The 22514-nt window shown below is 39.8% G+C and overlaps 1 protein-coding gene across 1 annotated transcript in view; it reads left to right on the top strand.

Moving 5' to 3' along the window:
* The first annotated feature begins 19387 nt into the window (after positions 1-19387).
* The window catches only part of LOC139713328 (protein Wnt-4-like), a 43396-nt gene continuing 40269 nt past the window's right edge, over positions 19388-22514 (top strand). Inside the window, exon 1 of the mRNA XM_071625073.1 lies at positions 19388-19619. Within this exon, the coding sequence (XP_071481174.1) occupies positions 19394-19619 (226 nt within the window). The 5' untranslated portion in view covers positions 19388-19393. The remainder of the gene's footprint in view (positions 19620-22514) is intronic.

Here is a 22514-nt window from a genome sequence, read left to right as displayed (position 1 = left end):
AACACCACGGGTGTTAAATCTAACACCGATCAAACTTCAATAAAGGACCACACCCACAGGTGTTAAAAATGCACTGTGATGGTGTTGAAAAGTGTTCACCTGACACTTCGTGGTGTTAATTTGACACTGTACCTGGTGTTATTTTGACACTGCACAAGTGTTAATTCAAAAATGACACCACATGGTGTTGATTTGATATTTGCTGGTGTTAATATCAATGGTTTAACACCCGTCCAGCTTCAATAAGGGACCACACCAGCTGGTGTTACTTTGGTGTAAATTTATTTTCACATTTTTTCAAAAATCTAGTATTTTATTGTAAAATTCTTGATCGTCTTGTTTAAATTAAGAATCAACAGGAAGTGCAGTTACTAAGAAACTCTTCAAAAAACAGTTTAAAATTTGGAAATGACACCCGTAGGTGTTAATTTAACACCATAAATGAGCACCGAAAATTTAACACCAGCTCGGTGTTCACTATTTAACACCGGACTTTTTGCAGTGTACAATACTGTTGGTGAAGATGAGCGAACGTAAACGGTTTCCCCACCTATTGTGCGGGGAGGGATCCGGTCCCAACCCTCCATTATTAAAAGATGTGTCGTCCAGCTCGGCTCGGCTTAAAACTCACATGCCACTCGGGAATACTTCTTTATCTCGCCAAAATGTAAAATGTGTCCTCGCTTCCCGCGTAATATCGGCAAGTGAATACCAAACGCTGCTTTTATACCCTTTTGCAGATGAGCCCACAATATAGCACGCAGGTTAACGTACTGTGTTCCCTCTTTGTGCAGACGACGTTTATTTTGTCAGAGGACGTTTTGAATAGATCGTCGCATGATCGCCTTTCATATGATATAAAGAGTCGAATTTAGATCACGTGACATGACTGAAATCGAAAAGTATCTTGGACTATATAGGTGAATAAAATGTCTAGGAACTCATTTAATTTCAGTGACATTGTGGTCTTTTTTTTTTCTCACAGTGCATTGGACGCTGCCATTAGTCATTTCTTATTTGGTCGTTATTTGCAAACCAGAAAAGTTAACCCTCTCAGTGAGAGTTGACGCCCTCGCACATTCCAAAATGGCTCCAATCTCTGAGACTTTAGGTGGTATTGTAAGAGAGTATAATCCCTTGAGGATTAAACATTGGTACATGATTTCCATCATGTTGATCTTTCAACTTTTGGAAGAGACTTGGTCGTACATTCGGTTACTTAAGTGACAAGTCTTATTGTGTGTTTGTGCATGTGTGTGTGTGAGGGTGTGTGTGTGTGTGTGTGTGTGTGTGTGCATCGGTGTTTGGTTTTGTGTGGTGACGATACAAGAAAAACGTCGTTTGTCCCGCGAGGATCGACATCTTTTCTGTCCGTTTTGGGGTTTTTTCAGTCGGTTTTTGGAGATAGGCCTACGTGTGTACTCATCACAATGATTTCCGCTGGAATGACAATTTTCATCTTTTGTCCCTGTTCAGTTTGAGGGATTGAATGATAATAGATGAGATACAGACATTATTGAAAAACATGATCAGTATTCCTCTTTCTTCTACAAATGCACACGAAAGTGGACATGTTAGGAAGAAATATCACATTAAAACTGCGTGTGTAATAAAACAAGGGACAATTTTCTTCGCTGTGTCGTTCAAATTCACAAGACAAGAATCTTGAAGAAAATGGAATGAATAACGTGATATCTGTAATGTCAATAATGAGTGAAAAAAAAATGATGATATTTAAAGAAAGACTATTGGTGAATGAACTGTATTAAAACGAATTTATTTGATATCATTATTACTGTTACCTCAAGTACGATACACACAGCGTTGATGTTTTGGGTCAGGCACACAAGTTTTTTAGTCGTTGCATATCGCATTAAGACAAAGAAACAAAGAAACAACAAACACAGACTAAACGAACAAACAAACAAACAAACATACAAACAAACAAGAACAAGCAGATAATTACATAAGAGCGAGAGCAAGCAAAGAAAGAAGCAAGCATTTGACAGCCGTTTGGGGGTGAGAAAAATCATATGCATCACAATGTGTAAACCAAAAGCGCTTCCAGGCAATCGACGAGAAATCAGGCAGGTTGTCCGGGAATTCTTCAAAACATAACCCACAAAATGTCAGATGGAAGATATAGTTTTGCCTGAAAATCAATGAAAATATGCTACTATGAGGCCAGTTGTCATGACCAGATTACATGTTGATAGGCTCTTTGCAATGCTCGCTATGAAAAGGGTTATCTATATCACTCTTTTTTTTTTACATTAAAACGATCCCAACCCAATATTCAACAGTCCAAGAGCCTTTAATAGCATCCTAGCGAGCAACTGGTCGGGTATACGCTAATCTTGAACCTTGAACCTTGAAGTAGTAATCCCTTTCAGCAGTTCCTTGAAACTATCCCGGGATGGTAGAAGTGTCGTGCGTCAGTGAGAGGTGACATGGTGAACAGGATGATTTTAAATGTCACTAATGTACAATAAAAGTGACGGTGCATAGTGCTAGTAAAAAAAACATGCATCTTTTCTTAGAGCATGTGTGACCCAACAGGAGGCTGCATCACTCGGATGACTGGAAGAGCAGCCTCTCTGAATGTTAATGGGTTGGTAATTGTGACCACAGGTCCTGGCAGATGGTTCCAGGTTCTAACAGCTCGGGGAAAAAAGGAAAATTTAAACACATCTATGGTCGCGATTGGGATTATGTACTTGAGCTTATGATCATGCCTTCCTATGTAGGTAGCTGGGAAAATCACAAGTGGTAAACGTAGAAGTTGACAGTAGTGTATCTTATGAAAGAGGGTGCACTGTGCAAGGAGGCGTCGTGTGTGGAGACTATCCCAACCAAGAGCCGAGACCAGCGTTGAGGAAGATGTTGAATACCTGTAGTCTCCATGTACAAACCGAGCAGCAGTTTTCTGCACCTGCTCAAGAGAGTTTACCATTGTAGCTGTGTGTGGGTTCCAGGCCTCTGATGCATATTCTAGTTGGGGCCGGACAAGTGCGGTATAGGCTCTGGCCTTTACTTCCTTCGTGCATGGGGATAATGTTCTGCGGAGAAGCCCTAATGTCTTGCTTGCTCTGTGTCTGATGTTCTGGCAATGTTTGTTCCAGCTCAAGTCATGAGTGATTGTCACTCCCAGGTACTTGTATTCCTGTGCCTTAGGTATATGGACATTGTGGAGATGATACTGGAAAACGGAGGGATTACGTTTCCGGGTGATAGATAGGACGGCACATTTCTTCACATTGAAGCTCATAAGCCAAGTTGAAGACCACGTGGATAATTGCAGGAGGTCTTGTTGTAGTATGTGATGGTCTGAGATTGCATTTATTTCTCTGTAAATGACACAGTCATCAGCAAAGAGGCGGATATTAGACTGGATATTATCTTGTATGTCATTTATGAAGAGGAGAAAAAGAGTTGGTCCTAGTACTGAGCCTTGGGGCACTCCAGACGTGACATTCTTCCATGTGGACTTGGAACCATCAACAACCACAGCTTGCTGTCTGTTGGTGAGAAATGACATAATCCAGTTTAGTGTGTCCCCCGTTATGCCATAATAGCGAAGCTTGGTACACAGACGTTGATGGGGCACCCGATCGAAGGCCTTCTGGAAATCCAAGAAAACAGCATCAACCTGGCTACGCTTCTGGATGGTGGAGGACCAGTCATGTAGTGTAGATGTGAGCTGAGTGGTGGTGGAGAGTCCTCGGCGGAAGCCATGCTGTGCATCTGAGAGGATGTTACAGGATGCAAGATGCTTTGAAACTTGGCTAAGGACAATATGTTCCATTACCTTGCAACAAATGCAGGTTAGTGAAATAGGTCGGTAGTTTGAGGTCTCGCTCTTGTCACCAGACTTGTGTACAGGAGCTACGAGGGCCTGTCTCCATTGTGATGGAACTATACCATCATTGTAGCTCTGTTGGTATAGGAATGACAGAGCTGGGGCTATCTCATGTGCAATAAGCTGCAGGAGTCTGGGTGGGATCTCGTCTGGCCCGCTGGCCTTGGAGGGGTTTAATTGCTTTAGTTGCTTCTCCACTCCAGTCCTGTGAAAGTGCAGGTGACCTATCGATGCATAATCAGAGTGGCCTTTAGATGGGTTCTGTTCAGTATTTTCACTTGAAAACATCTCATGAAAATAATCGTTCAAAGCCTCTGCTTTTTCAGTAGCTGTGGCACACAACTTGGATGTAGTACGAAGAGATGGTATTCCGATGTGCTCAGATCTGCAGCTTTTGACGTATGTCCATGCTGACCATGAAGAGATTTGAGCTACCTTGATGAATGCTGCAAAATGACTGGCGATTGTACATCTTTGAGAACAATCCATGATAAATGTTCGCAAACTGGAGGATCTGTTTAAAGCTGCAGTGACTCGCCTTACGCAAATTCGAGATTGGTCTGGCGGGAAAAAAAATGCAAGCAGAAAAGAAAACAGAGCTCATACAGTCGGAATTAGTTTTCTTTCCTGGGAATGGACAAATAAGTTAGTTTTTACTTTTCTTAACTTCATTTAACTCTTGCCGTTAAATTCGGTTGTTATCTGCCGTCCTGATACTAATCCGACCTCTTAATCGCATGGGACACGGTTTTTAAGTGGTCCGGAGGGGCGTAAAATCGATGCTATCTTCAAAATAACTTGCCTTTTGCTTATTGTCCTATTAGAGTGTCACCATGCATTAGTCAAAGGTGACTCACGTTAAAACATCCCGTCTTACGAAAAGGATCAAATGAAATTCTCTGACGCGCTTTTGCAGCACACTATTGGAAAGCATCTAGTCTTTGATCGCGCCGCAGCCAGCATTTCGTTTTGTACACATTCACAATAATCGACCAAAGACGCCAGAAAGTAACAAAAAAGAGATAGTTGGATGAGAGGAAACGGTGAGATTGTCCTTCTTGTTGCAAGTGAAAGAGGAAAAAGACTCAATTGAGACTTAATGGGCCGTAATCCCTGCGAAAAGCCCGTTCGGGTAAGCACCGAAGGATTTGATGACTATATTACCCGGTTATTATTAAAGACCTGAAAATCGCTTTAAACAAGAGGGTCGCGGCGGGCGGTCGCAATGGTTCCCTTCCTTCGAACAAACGCTCCAAATCCTCCGCCGGATAGCTCCAGTCCTTTACACTCTCCTTTTTCCGCCGTTTTTCCCCCCGCTCATAAAAAAAGGAGGGACGGCGGAATTAAGGAGGTTGTTTTATGTGAAGAGAATAATCAAAAGAAAACTTCTAGGCTATCCCCCTATTCTTGTTTTCATTCGCCTTTTCTTCGTTCTTGATTCTGCTTGCCAAAGCGAGGGAGGAACAGAGAGCTGGGTAAAGGCAGGCAGTCGTAAGTGCGCGGGCTTGGTTGTTCGATTGTAACGTCACGGGGAACAATGCAGTAGGCTCGACTATCGGTTACACGCCTTTTGTCTGCCTTACTGCGGTTGTTATTGTATCGTCCTTTGATAGTCACGACCGATCGAGGCGAGTGAGCTGAAGGAAAACCGGGTAGTCTAACAGAAAGCAGACACGTTGTTAGTTAAAGTATAGGGGGCCTATAGCAACTTTTGTCTAACTAAACATTGCAGGAATCTCGAACATTATCTTTAAACAATATATTCACGACAGTAGTCAGGCATTTGGACCTGAACGTAAAGTAACTATTCTGAAGTTGGCGTGCAGATACCTTGTAATCCCAGAGAAAAACAAGAAAATTCCCTACAACAACAAACGAGACAACTTCTGAAAATAAGAAGACATATTATTATACTAGGAGATTTTCTTTTTGTAAAAAAAAAAAAATGATATTATACATCTCGTAACAGTCTGCACAATTTGCAAGTACAACTTTGGAAAATGATAATAAAAGTTCGTGTAATGGTTTTAATGTTCCTCAGAGAGGGCTGAAGGTCGACCGCAAGCTCTGCAAATGATTGGACTCCGCCCTTCTTGGAATAGTCGTCCGCCATTATTGATCATACAGTTCAATCTACATTTATAATGTTCAAATCGGAGGCCCATATACTAGTACGTCCATAGTAAAGACTGTTACTAACAACCAGAAAGATTCCCAGAGGCTTGCCTGACTTACCAACATCTAAGTGCATTCCCAGAAATGTAATGACTTCATACAGAAGGAAGTTATATCGATTATATACTAGCCTGTTACTTGGTTCTTAAAGAAAAAATCCAAGTTAACTTTAATATGCACTAGTATAAACTCTCTAATATTTGATGATGGAGATCGTATTTTGGTAGTGATCTCACTGAAGTCTTGAATTTAGAGTGAGAATATTTAGGCATTCTGCTCTTTTAGTCAGTCTTCGCACCAATGCCAATTCAGTCTTTGATTTTATGATCTGCGTTATTCTTATAAAAGAAAAAAAAAAAGCTGCTCTACGATTCAATAATGTCTGAGAAAAATAGACTAGGCAGGTGTGACGTTGCTCCGTTCATAACACAGCTCCCTCTCCACTCGGGGGAGCCTTGCAGCTAAATTGACTTAGCTCGCGATATGATAAAAGGAAAATGTTCAAGCGAAGAAAATACGAAGAGCAAAATAATATATGAGAAGGGAGAGGGACACAAAAGAAAAAGAATAGAAAAAGTTAGCCTTCAGCCTGTCGTTCGTTCGTTGGTTGCCCCGTCAATCCAAACTTGTGTTATTTTTGCTTGAAAGGGATTTTAACACGTTTCGAGGGGGAGGAGTAGTCACACGACCGTCAATGTAAATGGGCTTTGATGTGAAGTTGTCTGATTTCGCTTGACAAGGTCGTTCCCAATTCTTGTGCCTTCTATTCTCTGCCCACCAGGCATCGTGATGGTTTTGAAAAACAACGTTTCACGAGCACAAGGATGTGTCAGTTATCTGTTACACACATTGTACCAAATAATTCTGCTAAGTGACACCATGGTTTTTCCATTATACTTCAAACTCCCCACCAGTACGAGAGCGTGTAATCAATGTTTGAAGAATCTATTTGTATGTACAGAGAGTTCAAAGAAATAGTGACCTTAAAATTCTCGTTGCAAAATGAAAATTCATTTATTTGTCACAAACTAATCTGCGTGAAATCTGACAGGAATATAAAGTCAAATCATCAAACGTCATTTCCGAATTTAACCATGATAGCAGCGTTTACCAATTTCGGCAAACGGTCAACGACGAGTTAGTTTTTTTCCTTTTATGATGTCGTAACCATATAACAGAGGATGACAGTAAATATTTTGTGAGTTGCTCACTGCGTCATAACGGTCAAGCCGTGTGGTTCTTAAATGACATTCGGTCAATGTTCTCTTACAGACCGTAGACGTCATAAATCAGGATAAGGTAGCTTTCGAAATTTCGCCAGCCTCGCGGAGCAACAATGCTGTCTCTGGTCGCGCTCCGAGTCCAGTAAGCGAGAGAATGTGAGGGTTATAATACAGCAGACGACAGTATCGATATCACACTCGATCGTTGGTATCCCGCGCCCTCAGCCAATCACTGGCAGTCGTGGTGGTGACACAGAGAATTCTCCTGCTCCTCATCTTCGGAATTCATATGATTATACTCTGTGAGGATTTCTGTTGGAACACTTCCCAATCATTCCCCTCCTCCATCATTGTTTGTGATATATCGTGGATCAATTTGGTTAATCGGCGTATAGATTAATTATTGTCGTGGGATTTCGGAATTACGATTCCCAGTTCTTTCGCTGCTTGATAAGGCGTTTAGCGGCTTTGAACTCGAGACGCGTGCTCCTCAAAGCCCGAAGCTAGCCGCATCGCATCGGGCGGTGCCTCCTCTCTCCGACGGATGACTTTTGACGGTGTGCTAGGAGATTCATCTGTTGAAAGTAACACGTGGAATCATCTTCGGATGTGATGCTTCGTCTCTTGGATAGATAATTCGGAATCTAACAAACCAACATTCGGGATTTTTTCCTTCTTCATTTGGATACATTGTCGAAAGTTGCCCCCAAAACTTTGCTGGAACTATATCGGAACTACGGAGACAATTTGGAATATTATTCGCCCTTTTTTAGTTTTAGCAATTGGAGGTGACGGATTACAAAGACATGGAATTACAAGGGAGATGGATCCATGTGGTATTTAGCATCATCTTGTTTCTTCACAGCTGCGTCATCTGCGGGAACGCCAACAAATGGCTGTAAGTGCAGTAAAAGTACTCATTGTTGTGATAAAATACCCATGGCAAAGTTGTTGTTTTTTTTTCGATTTGTATATAAAATGACAATTAATTAACCGGTATTTAAATGACGTTATTTTGAAAGTTTAATAGCGATGATGGTGACGTGTGTGCGTGTGTGTGTGTGTGTGTGTGTGTGTGTATTGAAAAACAAAAGTGTGTGTATGTGTGTGTGTGTGTGTGTGTGTGTTCATGGGTGCATGTGCATGTATGTGACATATGCGGGGGGGGGGGGGGGGTGGGAGCACACGTTCTCTGCCTGTTCAGGTTTATGAACGTTCCCAAGAAAATGATACAAGACACTCTTAAAAAGCTCTTGTTCATGATGACAGAACATGATTACATGTATCATAACTACCATTAGTACTATTTCTGTTACTAGGGCTGAAAGAATTTCCTAGATGCCTTCAATTTCTTGAGTCCTCTTCGTCACTCATTTGAATGATTGTCTTGCAGAATCTTCTCAATGAATTTGACATTTTGTTTTCTGCGGATTTACAATGTATTTCAAAGATTAATGCTGGTCGGTCCATTTATTTTCATGCATGCGCGAAAATGTCTTTGTTGCATATTGCAAACCAGGGAGGTGATAAAACGTCCGCAAGCACTACAACCAAAGCACAAACCTAGCATCTATTTATACAACCACCTACTACTACTACTACTACTACTACTACTACTACTACTACTACTACTAGTACTACTACTTCTACTACGACGACGACGACGACGATCATTGCTGCTGCTACGGCTTCTTCTACTTCTACTTCTACTGTTTCAACTCTTGGAATTACTGCAATAAAAATATTGTTACAGCTATCATTTTTACATCAACAACAACATCTATTGCTAAATGGAACCGTTAAAACATCAACACCATCAACGGTCATTATCACTGGAACCACAACCACAACTACTGCAACAACTACTGCTGCGACCTGCGAGTACTTCTTAAATACTCCTGCCATAACAAGCCAAGAGGTATAGCCATACCATTTTCACCATCGCATAACTGTATAACACTAGAACAATATCAACAACTGAAGTCTCATTCCCTTTACAACTACGATAGGCCACGAATTTGACGAGTTGCTAACTTACATAAAGCAGAAGTTATTTCCCACCGCTTTGAAGTTTGTTTGTTTGTTTGTTTGTTTGTTGTTTTTTTGCAGCAATAAAGAAAATACTAGTATTAGACAGTTAAAATGGACAGGGCTGTAGTTGAAGAAATGGCAAAGCCCGATGACTAGGTTCGCAACTACTAGTATCTAGCAAGGATCCAAGCTAGCTAGCAGCGTGCCGGATCATTGCCCGTACAGTGCGGCGTCCGAAGCTTACTGTCTCGCGCTGCATGGCATTCGGACATACGGTATCACAGCGGTCAGTGCCCAATGCAATGACCCCACCTCCCGCTATACCGCCGCGGTTTACATTTGTACTTCTTCGTTCATGTTAAACATGTGCTATTAATGGTTTCCAAGGTCCGTATCTGACCATTTGCCCGGCAGACATACATGTGTCTGACCGGTTTCATCTTCGTAATCGACTCATCTGTACATAATACCCTCTCAATTCGAGGGACCTGTTACAGCTTCAAGTTTTAGTATCTCAGATGAAGAAAAAAAAAAGAGAGAAAAATTCCCACAGTTTCTCAAGCTCATTGGGTGCATTGAAGTGAATTCAGTTCCAGCATGGAGGTAGTTTTCTTTCTGCCTCCATGATTCCAGTAAGGACATGCGAAGGATCAGTACGATGGTAAACATCGTATAGGTTTATGCTGTCATAAATCATCAGAGATAGTTAAAGCATAACAAGAAACTGCACCAAAACTTTCCGAGTTGCCTTCGACTTGCACTCCACCGAGCGAACTCTAGTCAAACCTATATAGCAACAAAATATTTATGTTCACAGTTCAGAGAACCATGGACCTAATACACATGGACATTCATTGTATCGTTAATTAATTCATGCACCCGTACATCTCAAAAGCGCCACAAAGACATTTTTAGCATGCTTCACTGCTTTGATCCCATGATCGTCACCGCCAGCAAGCCGTGAGAAGAACAAGACGGAGATTCGAAAAAATCCAAAACTATAGGCCCTATGCGCAGAAGAAAATAACTCACAAAAATCAAGTAAAGTGAATGTGCAGTTATGATGTATGTTAGGAAATCATACCTCAAACAATTTCGCTTGGGAGAAGCAGGCAGTTTTTAAAAGAAAGCTAACATTTTGGCAGAATGATTGTCATTTGTGATCTCAATATTTCACTTTCTCCAGCTTATTCCATAGCAAAAAGGGACGGTAATGGTAGAGAACAGATATATCTTGCCATAAGGCAAGGTCTTATGCGTGTGCGAAAATGTGCGAATCAGCAATTACCCATCTTTTGACACACAATTTTTTAATGATCTCAGGTTTGCTGCTCCTCATCATCTCTATTTATTCAAAGACATTTCCGTCTGAAAAAGGCACATCAGCGAAACAAGACTGATATGAGGGGAAAAATTCTTTCGTTAGTGACGATACATGATCACACAATCGGTATTGTCAAGACACCTGAATGTACTCATTAAGATGCACATAATCAGGTGTCGGCGACGATCATTACATCAAAGAAAGACTGCAATGAACAGTTAATGTATATTAGGTCCATGAGAGAACCAACGAGAAACGATAGGCGACCGATGAAGAAAAGTGCAGATCAACTTCTTCCGTTCTTCTTCTAATTCTTTTTCCTTCTGTTTAATCCACTTTTTCTTCTTCTCCTGCAGCTTTTTTTTTTTTCTACTACTCCTTCTCATTCTTCTTCTCTAAATCAGTTGATTTCATTTTCAGTTGTAATTACTTTAGTGTAGTTAGTTTTCGATGTAAAATTGTATTTCGAAAGAAAAATGTATGTAGTACATGATTGTAATTGTTTAGTGTGAGTAGTCATTGTATTGTTTTGTTTATAAGGCCAACGTTTACATCAAGGACTCACAATTCAGCCTCTGGGCTGCTTTGTACCTTCCTTTTGATGAAATAAACCAATATCTATCAATCTATCTATCAATCTATATATCTATCTACCTATCTTTCTATCAATCTAGTTATCTTTTTTTTATTTTGCTTCTACGTCTAATTTCCTGCGTTTCCTGAGTTTTCCTCCTTTATTCTTCTTTGCTCGCATTCCTTGCGAGTTTCACTTTTGTATTTGTCTCTTCGTTCTTCTATTTATGTCTTCCAATTTAACATTTTCATCTTTAAAAAAAAAAATTGGTCCCTTTTCTTCTCATGAGCCTCTCTTTCTCGTGATCTATTTCTCGTTGTCTTATTCTCGTCCTTCCTTCCTCTTCAAACATATTTTTAATCACAATCTGTATGTTAGATAGGGCATAGGTATATAGTAAAAGTGCATGGAAATGCAGTGGATTTATATGTTTAAATTCATTTTGTATATCTATTTATTCATTATATATATCTATATACATATATATATATCTATATACATATTCATATCTACTCAGTATATATCTATAACCTATCTAGATGTACATAATAATAACAAAGACGCAATAAATAATCTAATATAGGAATATATATGTCAAGTCAAAGAGCACTGACACTCTTCGTCCATCTCTTAGCTTTTCTATACGGCACCACTAAACGCACAATATTACTGAGAGTAAAACGACACAATCAGCTGATTTTGGCGGTTTTTCCCTTCAAAAAAGTCAAAATAACGCTGATCAACCTTGAACTGATACTCATAATAACCCATCTCTCAACGCAGGGTATACCTAGTTTTTACAAGCCCGGGTAAGACCAGAAGGCTGGTGCGCAAGTTTCAGTGGCTTTCGAGTGCTAATTTTAAAATGGCATTTGAGGCGGATATTTGGTCCAATTGGGCCGTTTATCAGGTTCACGAGCCCGACCTCCGACCCAATTAACCTTTTAATTCCGGGTTCAAATTGTCCGTCATTTTTTTTCTTCCCCGCTTTACAACACTAGCCTGAAATGAAGAGGAGGAGTTAGGGGTGGGGGGGGGGGGGGGCGGGCGGGGGTGGCTGAGTTTATAGGGAGAATGTTTGGTCTATTTTCGTTCCTCTCTTACAGGTTTTGGTTGCAGAATTGACTGCATCAGAACCGTATGTGATGTTGTCATCACACTAGCCTGAGGAGATCGAGTGGAAAACTAGAGGGGGATGGAGGAAGGGAAGCAAAGAATGGTACTGAGATCCAAAATAAATCGTTTGATGAAGGTAAAAAGCAGAATGGATGGGAAAAGGAGGACATGTCAGAAGGAGGACAAGGGTTGCTTATACCATTTTTATGTCATTGAGAATCGAAACGCGTAAAAAGCTTGTATAGTCCTACATATTGAAAAAAAAAACAACCAACCTACAATTGCCGATCCGGATTCAGCGACACTGCAAGATCCTTACACACTGTCCCAAAAAAGGAGAAAAAATAGAATCACTAAACGACTCTCTTGGTAGTTTAAGTCGTCCCCATGACACACTAAAATTAGAATAAGATGTATTCGCTTCCTTTTCACTGTCACTGGAAAGTTTTTGTGTTTTATGCGTATGACTGGTCAAAACCCGATTTTGTTTTTCTTTTCTTTTCTAAAAATGTCGTAACTTTCTTTAAAAACACACACGAAAAAAAAAATCATCGCTATACCAAGTGAAAGTTTCTCCATAGCCTCCGCACATTACATTATTTTGCTTTTCTCACGTGTTTTCTTCTCCCTTCGAAGACATGTCGAGAGATTGTAGAAAATGTAGGGAAATTACTGGGAAAACTTCTGGGGGCATTTCATGAAGCAGTCTGGTCGGATATTTTTCTGACAAACTGTTACAAGCTGCTGAAATCTTTGCATCTGATTGGCTGAGAGCAAATTTGTCCGACAAGTTTGTCGGACAAAATGCTTCATGAAATGACCCCCTCTCACCCCCCCCCCCAGGTTTCATTGCGAAAACAAAAAAATTGAATAATCTAATACTTGACACAATGTGTCGTTTAAAACCATGTCCTCTTGGCTGTATATTTAATAATGCAATCTCTGATTCGGATTAAAGCAAAGTCCCTTCTTTTTTTTTTTTTTTTTTTGCCCCTTCTTTGTGTTGTTACTCACCGCCGCGCCGTGTTGAGAGGTGTTTTTTTTTTTTCTTTCTCTCTGTTCGGCTCTTCACCTTAATGCAGAGTAAATGTGTAAAATCACCTCCCCCACCCCCCCCCCCCCCCCCCCCCCATACACAAAACCTCGTCTCTAATCCATTTTGGCTTGCGCCAAGTTCAACGCGGTTTAAACTCACCGATGGTGTGATGTTGCTACATTATGGATAGGGGTATAGGCTGATACGATGGAGCCCAAGTGCGGAGAACGGATTACTGAGTATGTGCCGTGGGGGTGTTCATCTGTATCACAGATAATTGTAGAATACTACAGTGGGGATAATAAGATGCTGAGTTTATTCATTGTTTTACACAACTGACTGACATGACTGAAATGAGCATTATTTCATACAATGCTAGAAATTATTTACATTTACGTTACATACAAGGATATGTTACCAAAGCAACAGATAAAATGTCATAAGTACAACTCCGATCTTCTTTAAAATCCATGATAGATGACCAAATTGTTGTTGGGAACACTACTAAAGGGGAACACGCTCCCCTTTTCTTTTATAAGAAATGAGAACCTTAATATCTTTAAATTCTGTAGGCATTCCAAGCGTCATACATGAATGACGTTTGTCAGATCACGAAATTGAAATTACATAGAATACTTCGTTCAAATCGACATGAAAGTATGCATGATAAACAATACTGAATAATGTTGTATGTCAACCTTGTGTCGTCATTTTATCTCAGTTAAACGCATTTTTTTTTCCTCCGGACAGCATTGTTAGCATTGCTGGGAGAGAACACTCCTTTTTGGAAGTATCAATCGGAAGTAGAGACGTCCTTATACGAAATCTATGATGAGAAATGAAAGTTTGTGCAACCACAAGATAGGTGTAGGCCTACACCAACAGTAAATTCCGCCTTTAATTCTCGTTACCCCTGGCAAATGTCAACAGAAATGGAGATTAATAGTTCTTAGAGAGTTGAATTGGGTAAATTGTAATTTCCCGTCCGGTTGTTATCGGACCTATGCATCGACGATCATGCGGTGTTCGACGAGGTCAACAACAACGCGTTAACAAGAAAGAAAAAAAAAGTTTTGAATGCACGAAACGCCTCTGGGGCATTTGGCAGAGAATATTGTGCAATTTCTACATTTTCCCGCATTTGATATAGATGTTGTGCCTCCCATATAGGTGCAAGACTGGAAGGAACTATGAATTTCGAAGGAATAGACGAATTAAAAGGATGGCGAACGATATAGTTCAAAACACACATCAGACTTTTCAGACTTTTCAGACTTTTCGGGTTGATTCTGTTGCGCCATTCAAAGTGATGTAATTCTCATATCAGAGCACTGGCGTCGGAATGACTTTAACCCAACATAGCAATATGACAATATAGATTGAATTTGTAACGATTTGAAGCAGACGCCTTTCAGTTTCTCTGTAATTTGCTCTGGCGGGAATATTCTGCTGGCGACAATTAAATTAGCCCAGCATATAATGTAACAGCATACGAGAAGGCAGGGTATATATCATAACCTGCACGGAATGCCCGCGTAATCGACATTTGATATAATATATATTCTCAAGTCTACCAATCTTGTTTTTCTTTTTTTTTTGCGTTAAATATCAACTTTCTCAAACGATCCAGTAGTTAGTTTCATGAAAAATAATATTATGATGTAATCATCGACGATACTAATTGCTCCTTATTTTTAAACGAAAGCGAAACAAAAAGCAATCGCTCGCGAATCAATCGGAAAAAGTTCGTTCACCTGAGTATCGTTCAATTCGAAACGTCATCTAGCAGTCATACTGGGCAGTGTATCGGCGACTTCAAGAACGTCACTACGTCATTTGTTAAATCATTTGTGACGGGTCGCCTCTTTAAGGAAGTTCATGTTTCGCATCCACGGCGCGTCGGAAGGCTGGATGTTATTACGTTTTAAACAGAGCATGCACGTTAGATGAGTTAACACGTAATGAGATATTCCTGTGCAAGTTACAAAACATGCAATAATAACAGATCTGCTGCGTGCATACGACAATTCACGTATTTTGTCTGAACTTGTTTTTCGTTTCCGTTCGTATCCGATGATATGCCCAACTGAACATTCGGTTCAAAAGAATGCCAAACTTTCAGTAACTTCTGCCTGAATCATTTATGTATTTATTCCTCTGCGTCACAACAGCATGTCACACGATAATCGAATTTGCTCATGAAGGCATACAAGTTAGAGTTATAAACCTGCGTGATGTTTGGTGTAACATGGGATATCGTTTGTTGCGACGTGGGGTAGTCAAACTGAACTCGGTCCAGGTCTCTCTTAGCAACGAGCCAATCAAGAGGCGCTCTGACGTCTGATTCGTTGAAAGTTTCGTCACCATCTACGCGTGCGCGTTTTTCGCAAAAAAGACCAACAAATCAAAGACAAGTAATGTCTCCGTAACCATGACGTGTGAATTCGTGCATGTGGTACCAGAACCAGTTTTACTCTGCTATCTCTTGGTTTTAATGCAATGACATGCCAAGACGTGACGAGCAGATTTTTAAGTTTATTCGGTAATGTATAACTATAATGTGTATAGCTATTTTTTTTTGAAGATACACTCACATTGTATATATGTCAACAACGTGTACGTTATTTTAATATGTACGGTATAAGTACCTCGTATGAAACGCATATCAGTTTAGGCCTATAACATGTATGTATGCATACTCCATGTTCTCTTTGTTATAGTAATGACTCCTTGTATTAATTTTTGCAAACTTGATATCATGTTAAGGAAAACATTTTCATATGCATACATTTCTCTTTCCATCTCTACTATAAGTAAATTCTACTTTAAATATCTATTACATCAATGTATGTATAATATTGTTGTATGTGTATGGAGAGAGGGAGAGAGAGAGAGAGAGAAAGAGCGAGAGAGGTATTAAGTGCATTTTGTCTAGGCTGTGCACAGATTGAAACACGAAAACTATTTACCATACTCCGACACACTACAACTTTAGGTGACAACAGTAAACACGAATAACAAAGGCATCGGCAATATTGAAGACACGCAAAATCTCTCAATCTTGCATTCACTCATGGTGAATGCTGCCTTTTTCTTGGGAATTCATAGCCAAATTCTACAGTTGTCATCCTCTTGTTTGTTTGTTTGTTTGTTTTTGTTGAAAAAAAAATCATGGCTTTTAAAGTTTTTTGGGGGGCACAAGTAGAACAAATAGTTTTCATACCCATTAATTTGTGACTCGCAACCGCCCTGAGACTGCCAATTATCCTGTCATACGGAGGGCGCTTTTATGATCGCCCAGTCATACTTCCCGCCAAATCTCGCAACAAATGCCCGCAGGACGTATTAGACACCGATACATCCTGCGTATTAAATCCACAGGAACACGGGCAAAACTAAATAATCATTCGTCATGGTCCGCTCTTAGCAGTCGTGCAGATAATTGTCCAATATATAATCACTTCTAGTGTACATTATTCTTGTGGTGTAGCTAGTTGCGTGATGTCATGATCAGCTTGTTCTGTCGTGTTTGAACTCTAAACGACTTTATTTTCCTGATTTTCACCACAAAATAGTATGTTCCGCCTCAAGAAGAGAAAGTCACGGAGCCAACAATAAAACTGCCCACATTTTTATAGAATGACAACACAGTGTTCACTCTTTTCTTTACTTTAGCTGACGGCATCATCACGTCTTACTCATTTCCACATGTTTTGAACTCTTTTTGTAACTTCGGTTCAACAACACTCGTACGCTCAATTGATAACAAAGTAAATTCCACTCTTTCGTGACACTAGAATGTAAGTGACAACCAAAATACTTACCTGAGACATGTTGAATCTGCATGATTTATCAAACAGATAGTGAAAATGCCCCCCAAAAGAAAGAAAGAGAAAAAAAACAATCTCCAAAGCCAATTCAACTACTTTTGTTTGTTTGTTATGTTTTCGTTTTCTGTGTGGAATCAATTCAATGATTAATAGTTAGTTCCCGCATTGTTACAGAAGCAAATTTATTCCGATCTATGTTATCTTTCTCTTCTTTGTATGTGTTATGTGTTATCAATGTCCAATTTTATTTTCTCTTCCCATTTTTCATTCAATTTCAATTTATTTTTTTTTCTCTCTCTCTCTCTCTTTAAATAAAACAATGAACACACGAAAATACAATAACACCGACTCATGACTTGGGAAAGCTTCAATCATGCTACTCATATATACCAACGTTATAAATATATTTATATTTGTTTTGTCACGTGCAGCAAGTGTTTTGTACAGGTGCCATACATATCAGTTCAGAACACGAGAAATTTTAGGGTCCATCTACCAAACAAGTCGTCCTCTGAAAATAAAGCTGTTCAAACAGAAGTAAAAAAAAAGTCTGTGAAGACCTGTGAAGAAAATGGAAAATTAGGTTGAATGAGGAAAGACCCTATCAATTAAAGTTGTCAATCTCATCACACTGCAAAAACATCGGTGTTAGATTTAACACCACGGGTGTTAAATGTAACACCGATCTAGTATCAATAGAGGACCACACCCACAGGTGTAGGAAGCATGTTGTGATGGTGTTGAAAAGTGTTCACCTGGCACTTCATGGTGTTAATTTGACACTGCAGCTTGTGATATTTTTGACACTGCGCTGGTGTTAATTCAACAATGACACCGCATGGTGTAGATTTGATATTGCTGGTGTTAATGTCAATGGTATAACACCCACCCAGCTTCAATAAGAGACCACACACCAACTGGTGTTACTGTGGTGTTAATGTGTTCACACCTTTTTTTTTTCAAAATTCAAGTACTTTATCGAAAAATTCTTGATCGTCTTGTTGAAGTTCAAAATCAACAAGAAAAACAGTAACTAAGAAACTATTCAAAAAACAATTTTATATTTTGAAGTGACACCCGAAGGTGTTGATCTAACACCACAAACGAACACCGAAAACTTAACACCAGCTCGGTGTTTCATATTTAACACCGGACTTTTTGCAGTGTGCATAATTACAATGTAACAGACTCCAAAAGACTTGCTTTTAATCCTCCGGTGACTTGTAGACACCATATTTTATTCAAAGACACAGTAGGGAAATAATTCAGTGGCTACAAAATGTACTTCGTTTGCGTCAGCCGTGTTTGCTGGTTTTTTTTTTTATAATCCGAAAATCAGCATCTTTGCGCACTGCTCTTTCTATTAGAGTTTCAAACCTTTATTTCAAAATTTGTCATAAATTGAGGGTTCGTGCTAAATCGTACAACTGGCTTTGTATCGTAGTAGAGTTCTATTCAGTGTTCGTCATGGTGTTGAAAAAGTGATAATCCGTTCGCCAGTTGAAGTTCGTCGTTGCAGTTTGTGTATGGGAGCAAGGCGGGTCGTTCTTGCCAAACGGCCGAAGTTATTTCTAAAATTCACCTGTGTCCCGGAATGTGTTTTGATCGCAGGTCAAGACCATGCACAACAAGAACCCAAGTGCATAGGTGTGAATATTTCCCCAGATAGACACACACGCACACGTTAAACGTTTGCAGCACCTCCATGATTTATAGACAAACCCCCCTTTGTAAAAGGAAGCTCGGAATAACGAAACTTATTTCATTTCCGGAGTAATTAACCTTCGGTTCGAATAAAGAACCTTATTTTCTTTTTCTTTTTTTTTCGGATTAACGAACCCTATATATTTTATTAACGGAATAACGAATCTTCGGAATATGAACCCTTTTTCATTTTCGGATTAACAAACCTCTGAATATAGGGAGTTTGTGTGTTTCGGAATAAAGAACCTTAATTCATTTTCAGAATTACGAACCTTCGGAATCGAAGCTTCGGAATTACGAACCTTCGGAATTAAAGCTTCGGAATAACGAACCCTTTTTCATTTTCGGATTAACAACCCTCTAAATATAGAGAAGTTACGTGTTTCTGAATTACGAAAATTATTTTGTTTTCGGAATCATGAACCTTCGGAGTCGAACCTTCGGAATAACGAACTTTCGGAATATCGAACCTTCGGAAATAACGAACTGTAACTCTTCCCCCTCACAGGGCCATCTTCAATATGCAGGCACTGGGTATTAATGAGATCCAAACGGCGGCCACGTGTGATGATCTCCCCGGCCTGGTCAATAAGCAGATCCAGATCTGTAAGCGGAACCTCGAGGTGATGGACAGTGTGAGCCGGGGAGCCAACCTCGCCATACAGGAGTGTCAGGCACAGTTCGCCAACAGGAGGTGGAACTGCTCGACGGTGGACGAGTCCGTCTTCGGCCACGTCCTCGACAACGGTAAGTTGACGAAGTTAGCTCAGCGATATATTTTTGTTTTTTTGCTTGTTAGTTTTTTTTTCTTGTTTGTGTTGTGTTTTCTCATAATTATATTTGATTGCACAACATGCAAGTGACTCATGTGGCCCGTTGCATAAAACTTGCCATTGAATTTCAATGGTAACTACCGTCAAATTTAGGCGTCACAGCCAATCAGCATCAAGGATTATAAGATTTACCGCTAATTTGAAGACTTACCGCTAGAAAGGAGCGGTAAGTCCAGCGGTAAGGGTTTTATGCAACAGGGCCATGGTCTGCAGCCAAATGTGACATTTTTACATTGTTTACGATACGTCTATGTAAAACATTCAGGCCTACATTGATGTTGATGTCAAGATGATGGATAGGATGATCGCGAAGGGAAAGAAGAATGTCGCCGATGATGATGATAACGACGACAACGGCTATGATCTCGGTGACAGTGTATTAAAAGTGTACGTTCGTCAGCATGACGATTATACTGACGATCACGGTGGTGGCGTTGTTGATTAATGAGGACAGAGAAGGTGATGATGGGGAAGACGGCAAAGGTATGATTCGGATAATGACGCCAGACGGTGACGATTTTGATTAGAATAATGATTTAGATGTGCTGAATATAGGCGATGACTGTACAGAGGTCATGATGATTTCATTGACAGGAGGCTAATAGTAATGAAGGTGCTGATGCGACTGCTAATGTTGTTGATGTTGACGATTAGGTGAATAATGTGTAGCGATAAGAGTATATCATGTATATAGGATGGAAAAGATACGTATTACTATCACACGAACAGAAGTCATGACGAATGAAGAAGACATGATGTAATGCAAATGGGGTCAACATGAAAACCAGTAACTTTGCTTACGAGAAATCCACATTGATAGATTTCTGCATCTAAATACGGTATTCCGAACATTACTTCGAAGAAACCTATGTCATCTTACTTGGCCTAGAGTCATTCCCCCTACTGGGAGATCAGAGTTACATCTTATGCTGAATCGTCCACCATCAGCTCAGGGGGAGCGTTACTGGAATTGCTTTCACCGACACGCAGTTCATTGTATTCAGGGAAGTGGAACTATCGAAACAAACAGGCACACAGCGGTCGGTAAATCACTCCCACTCAATTGCTACTGTGTACAATTCATCATTGGAGGAAGGTCTGTTATAACACTGCATGTTATCTCTGTCCCCTCTCCCTCACTTTCACATTCAAATATGTATCGATCAGAATTCATCATCCAAATGCAAGACGAGGTTTTAGTTTGGGTAACATCCATGATAAGCCGGACGCGCGTGTGTTTTAGTATCACATCCATGACCCGCGGCATTTGTCAGAAAATGATTGAAAACAAAAGCGAAAAAAGGCGAGTCATCTCGCACATATTCCTGCCTTGGCCATTGTTCAAAGTTTAATGGGATACACCGGGAACACTGTGTGTTTTATCGATTGTTTTAGACATGAATTTAGTTAGAGAGACGCAGCTGTTACATGAACTGAAAAAAGAGTCGATATGAAGGAGATTTGTGAAATCAGACCTACAGACGAGCAACTGTATGGCAAGGGAACAAAGAACAATGGACAAGTATGAAGCAATTGCAATTTTTAATTCTGCAATATCATTAAAGCATCTCACAGTGCGTCGTGGTATGGAGACATGATTACGACGTCACTTCCTCAAAGGTCGTCATCTAGTCAGTGCACACACAAAAATGCTTAAATACTGACTGTTCGGAACTTTCTAATAAGTTTGCAAATTAAGACATTAAGACATGTTATTTAAAAACAAATTCCGTAAATGTTCTTGAGAAGGGGCATATGAAATTTGTCATTAAAGGACAAGTTCACCTTCATAGACATGTGGGTTGAGTGAATGTATCTCTGATAGCAACAATAGTAGAACACATCAGTGAGAGTTTGAGGAAAATCGGGCAATCCGTTTAAAAGTTATGAATTTTTGAAGTTTCTGCTCAGTCACGGCTGGATGAGAAGACTATACCTTGTGATGTCACATGTGTACAACGATAAAAAGAAAGAATAAAGAAAATTAAACATATTTTCACTTTTCTCGCATAACAAAAGAATACTCGACTTCTCTCTTTCAGAAGGCAGGGAGAATAATATTACCCTTAACATACGTCAGTAACAAGTCGAAGAAATGTGGACTTTATTCAAAAAGTAAAGTTTTGTGAAATTCTCTTTTTATTTTCCATATAACGTTGTACGCATGTGACATCATACACTGTGGTAGTCTTTTCATCCAGCAGTGACTGTGCAGATATTTAAAAAAATCATAACTTTTGAACGGATTGTCCGAATTCCCCCAAACTTTCTGTGATGTGTCCTACTAATATTGTTGCATTCATTCAATCCACATGTATATGCAGGTGGACTTGTCCTTTGATATAAGGGATTGATATGACCCGAAAGCTACTTCACGGAGAAATTACTGAACATTAAATAATATTACACAGTCACGTGTATGCACAATTAATATAGACCATGTTACATGGATCATTTCATAAAGCAAGTAACGACTTCTTGATCAGACGCCATCTTGGCTGTCTAAATTAGGGTCAAAAGTCAAAACTTCGTCATTCTGTATCATGGTTCATAGATGCCCTATTGCCCCCATGCATACTTAACACACTATGCCAATAGACAGTGTTATAAGTTGTATATTGACCGACGTCGGATCCTTCGTATGACCTATCTCAATGACGACATCAAGTCTAGTTTAAATTGTCGCTTTCAAGTTAACATATCTATTTGTACAATATCCGTATGATAAAAGAATCATAACATAGTGGCAGAGAGTGCAAAGTTTGATACAAATACCAGCTATTTTTGCATAGATTAATTTATTTTGCAT

This window comes from Diadema antillarum, unplaced genomic scaffold (genome assembly GCF_040938485.1).
Source record: "Diadema antillarum isolate AM-2024a unplaced genomic scaffold, OU_Dant_1.0 seq00001948_RagTag, whole genome shotgun sequence".
NCBI lineage: Eukaryota > Metazoa > Echinodermata > Echinoidea > Diadematoida > Diadematidae > Diadema > Diadema antillarum.
This window is presented reverse-complemented; position numbering and strand designations above follow the sequence as displayed.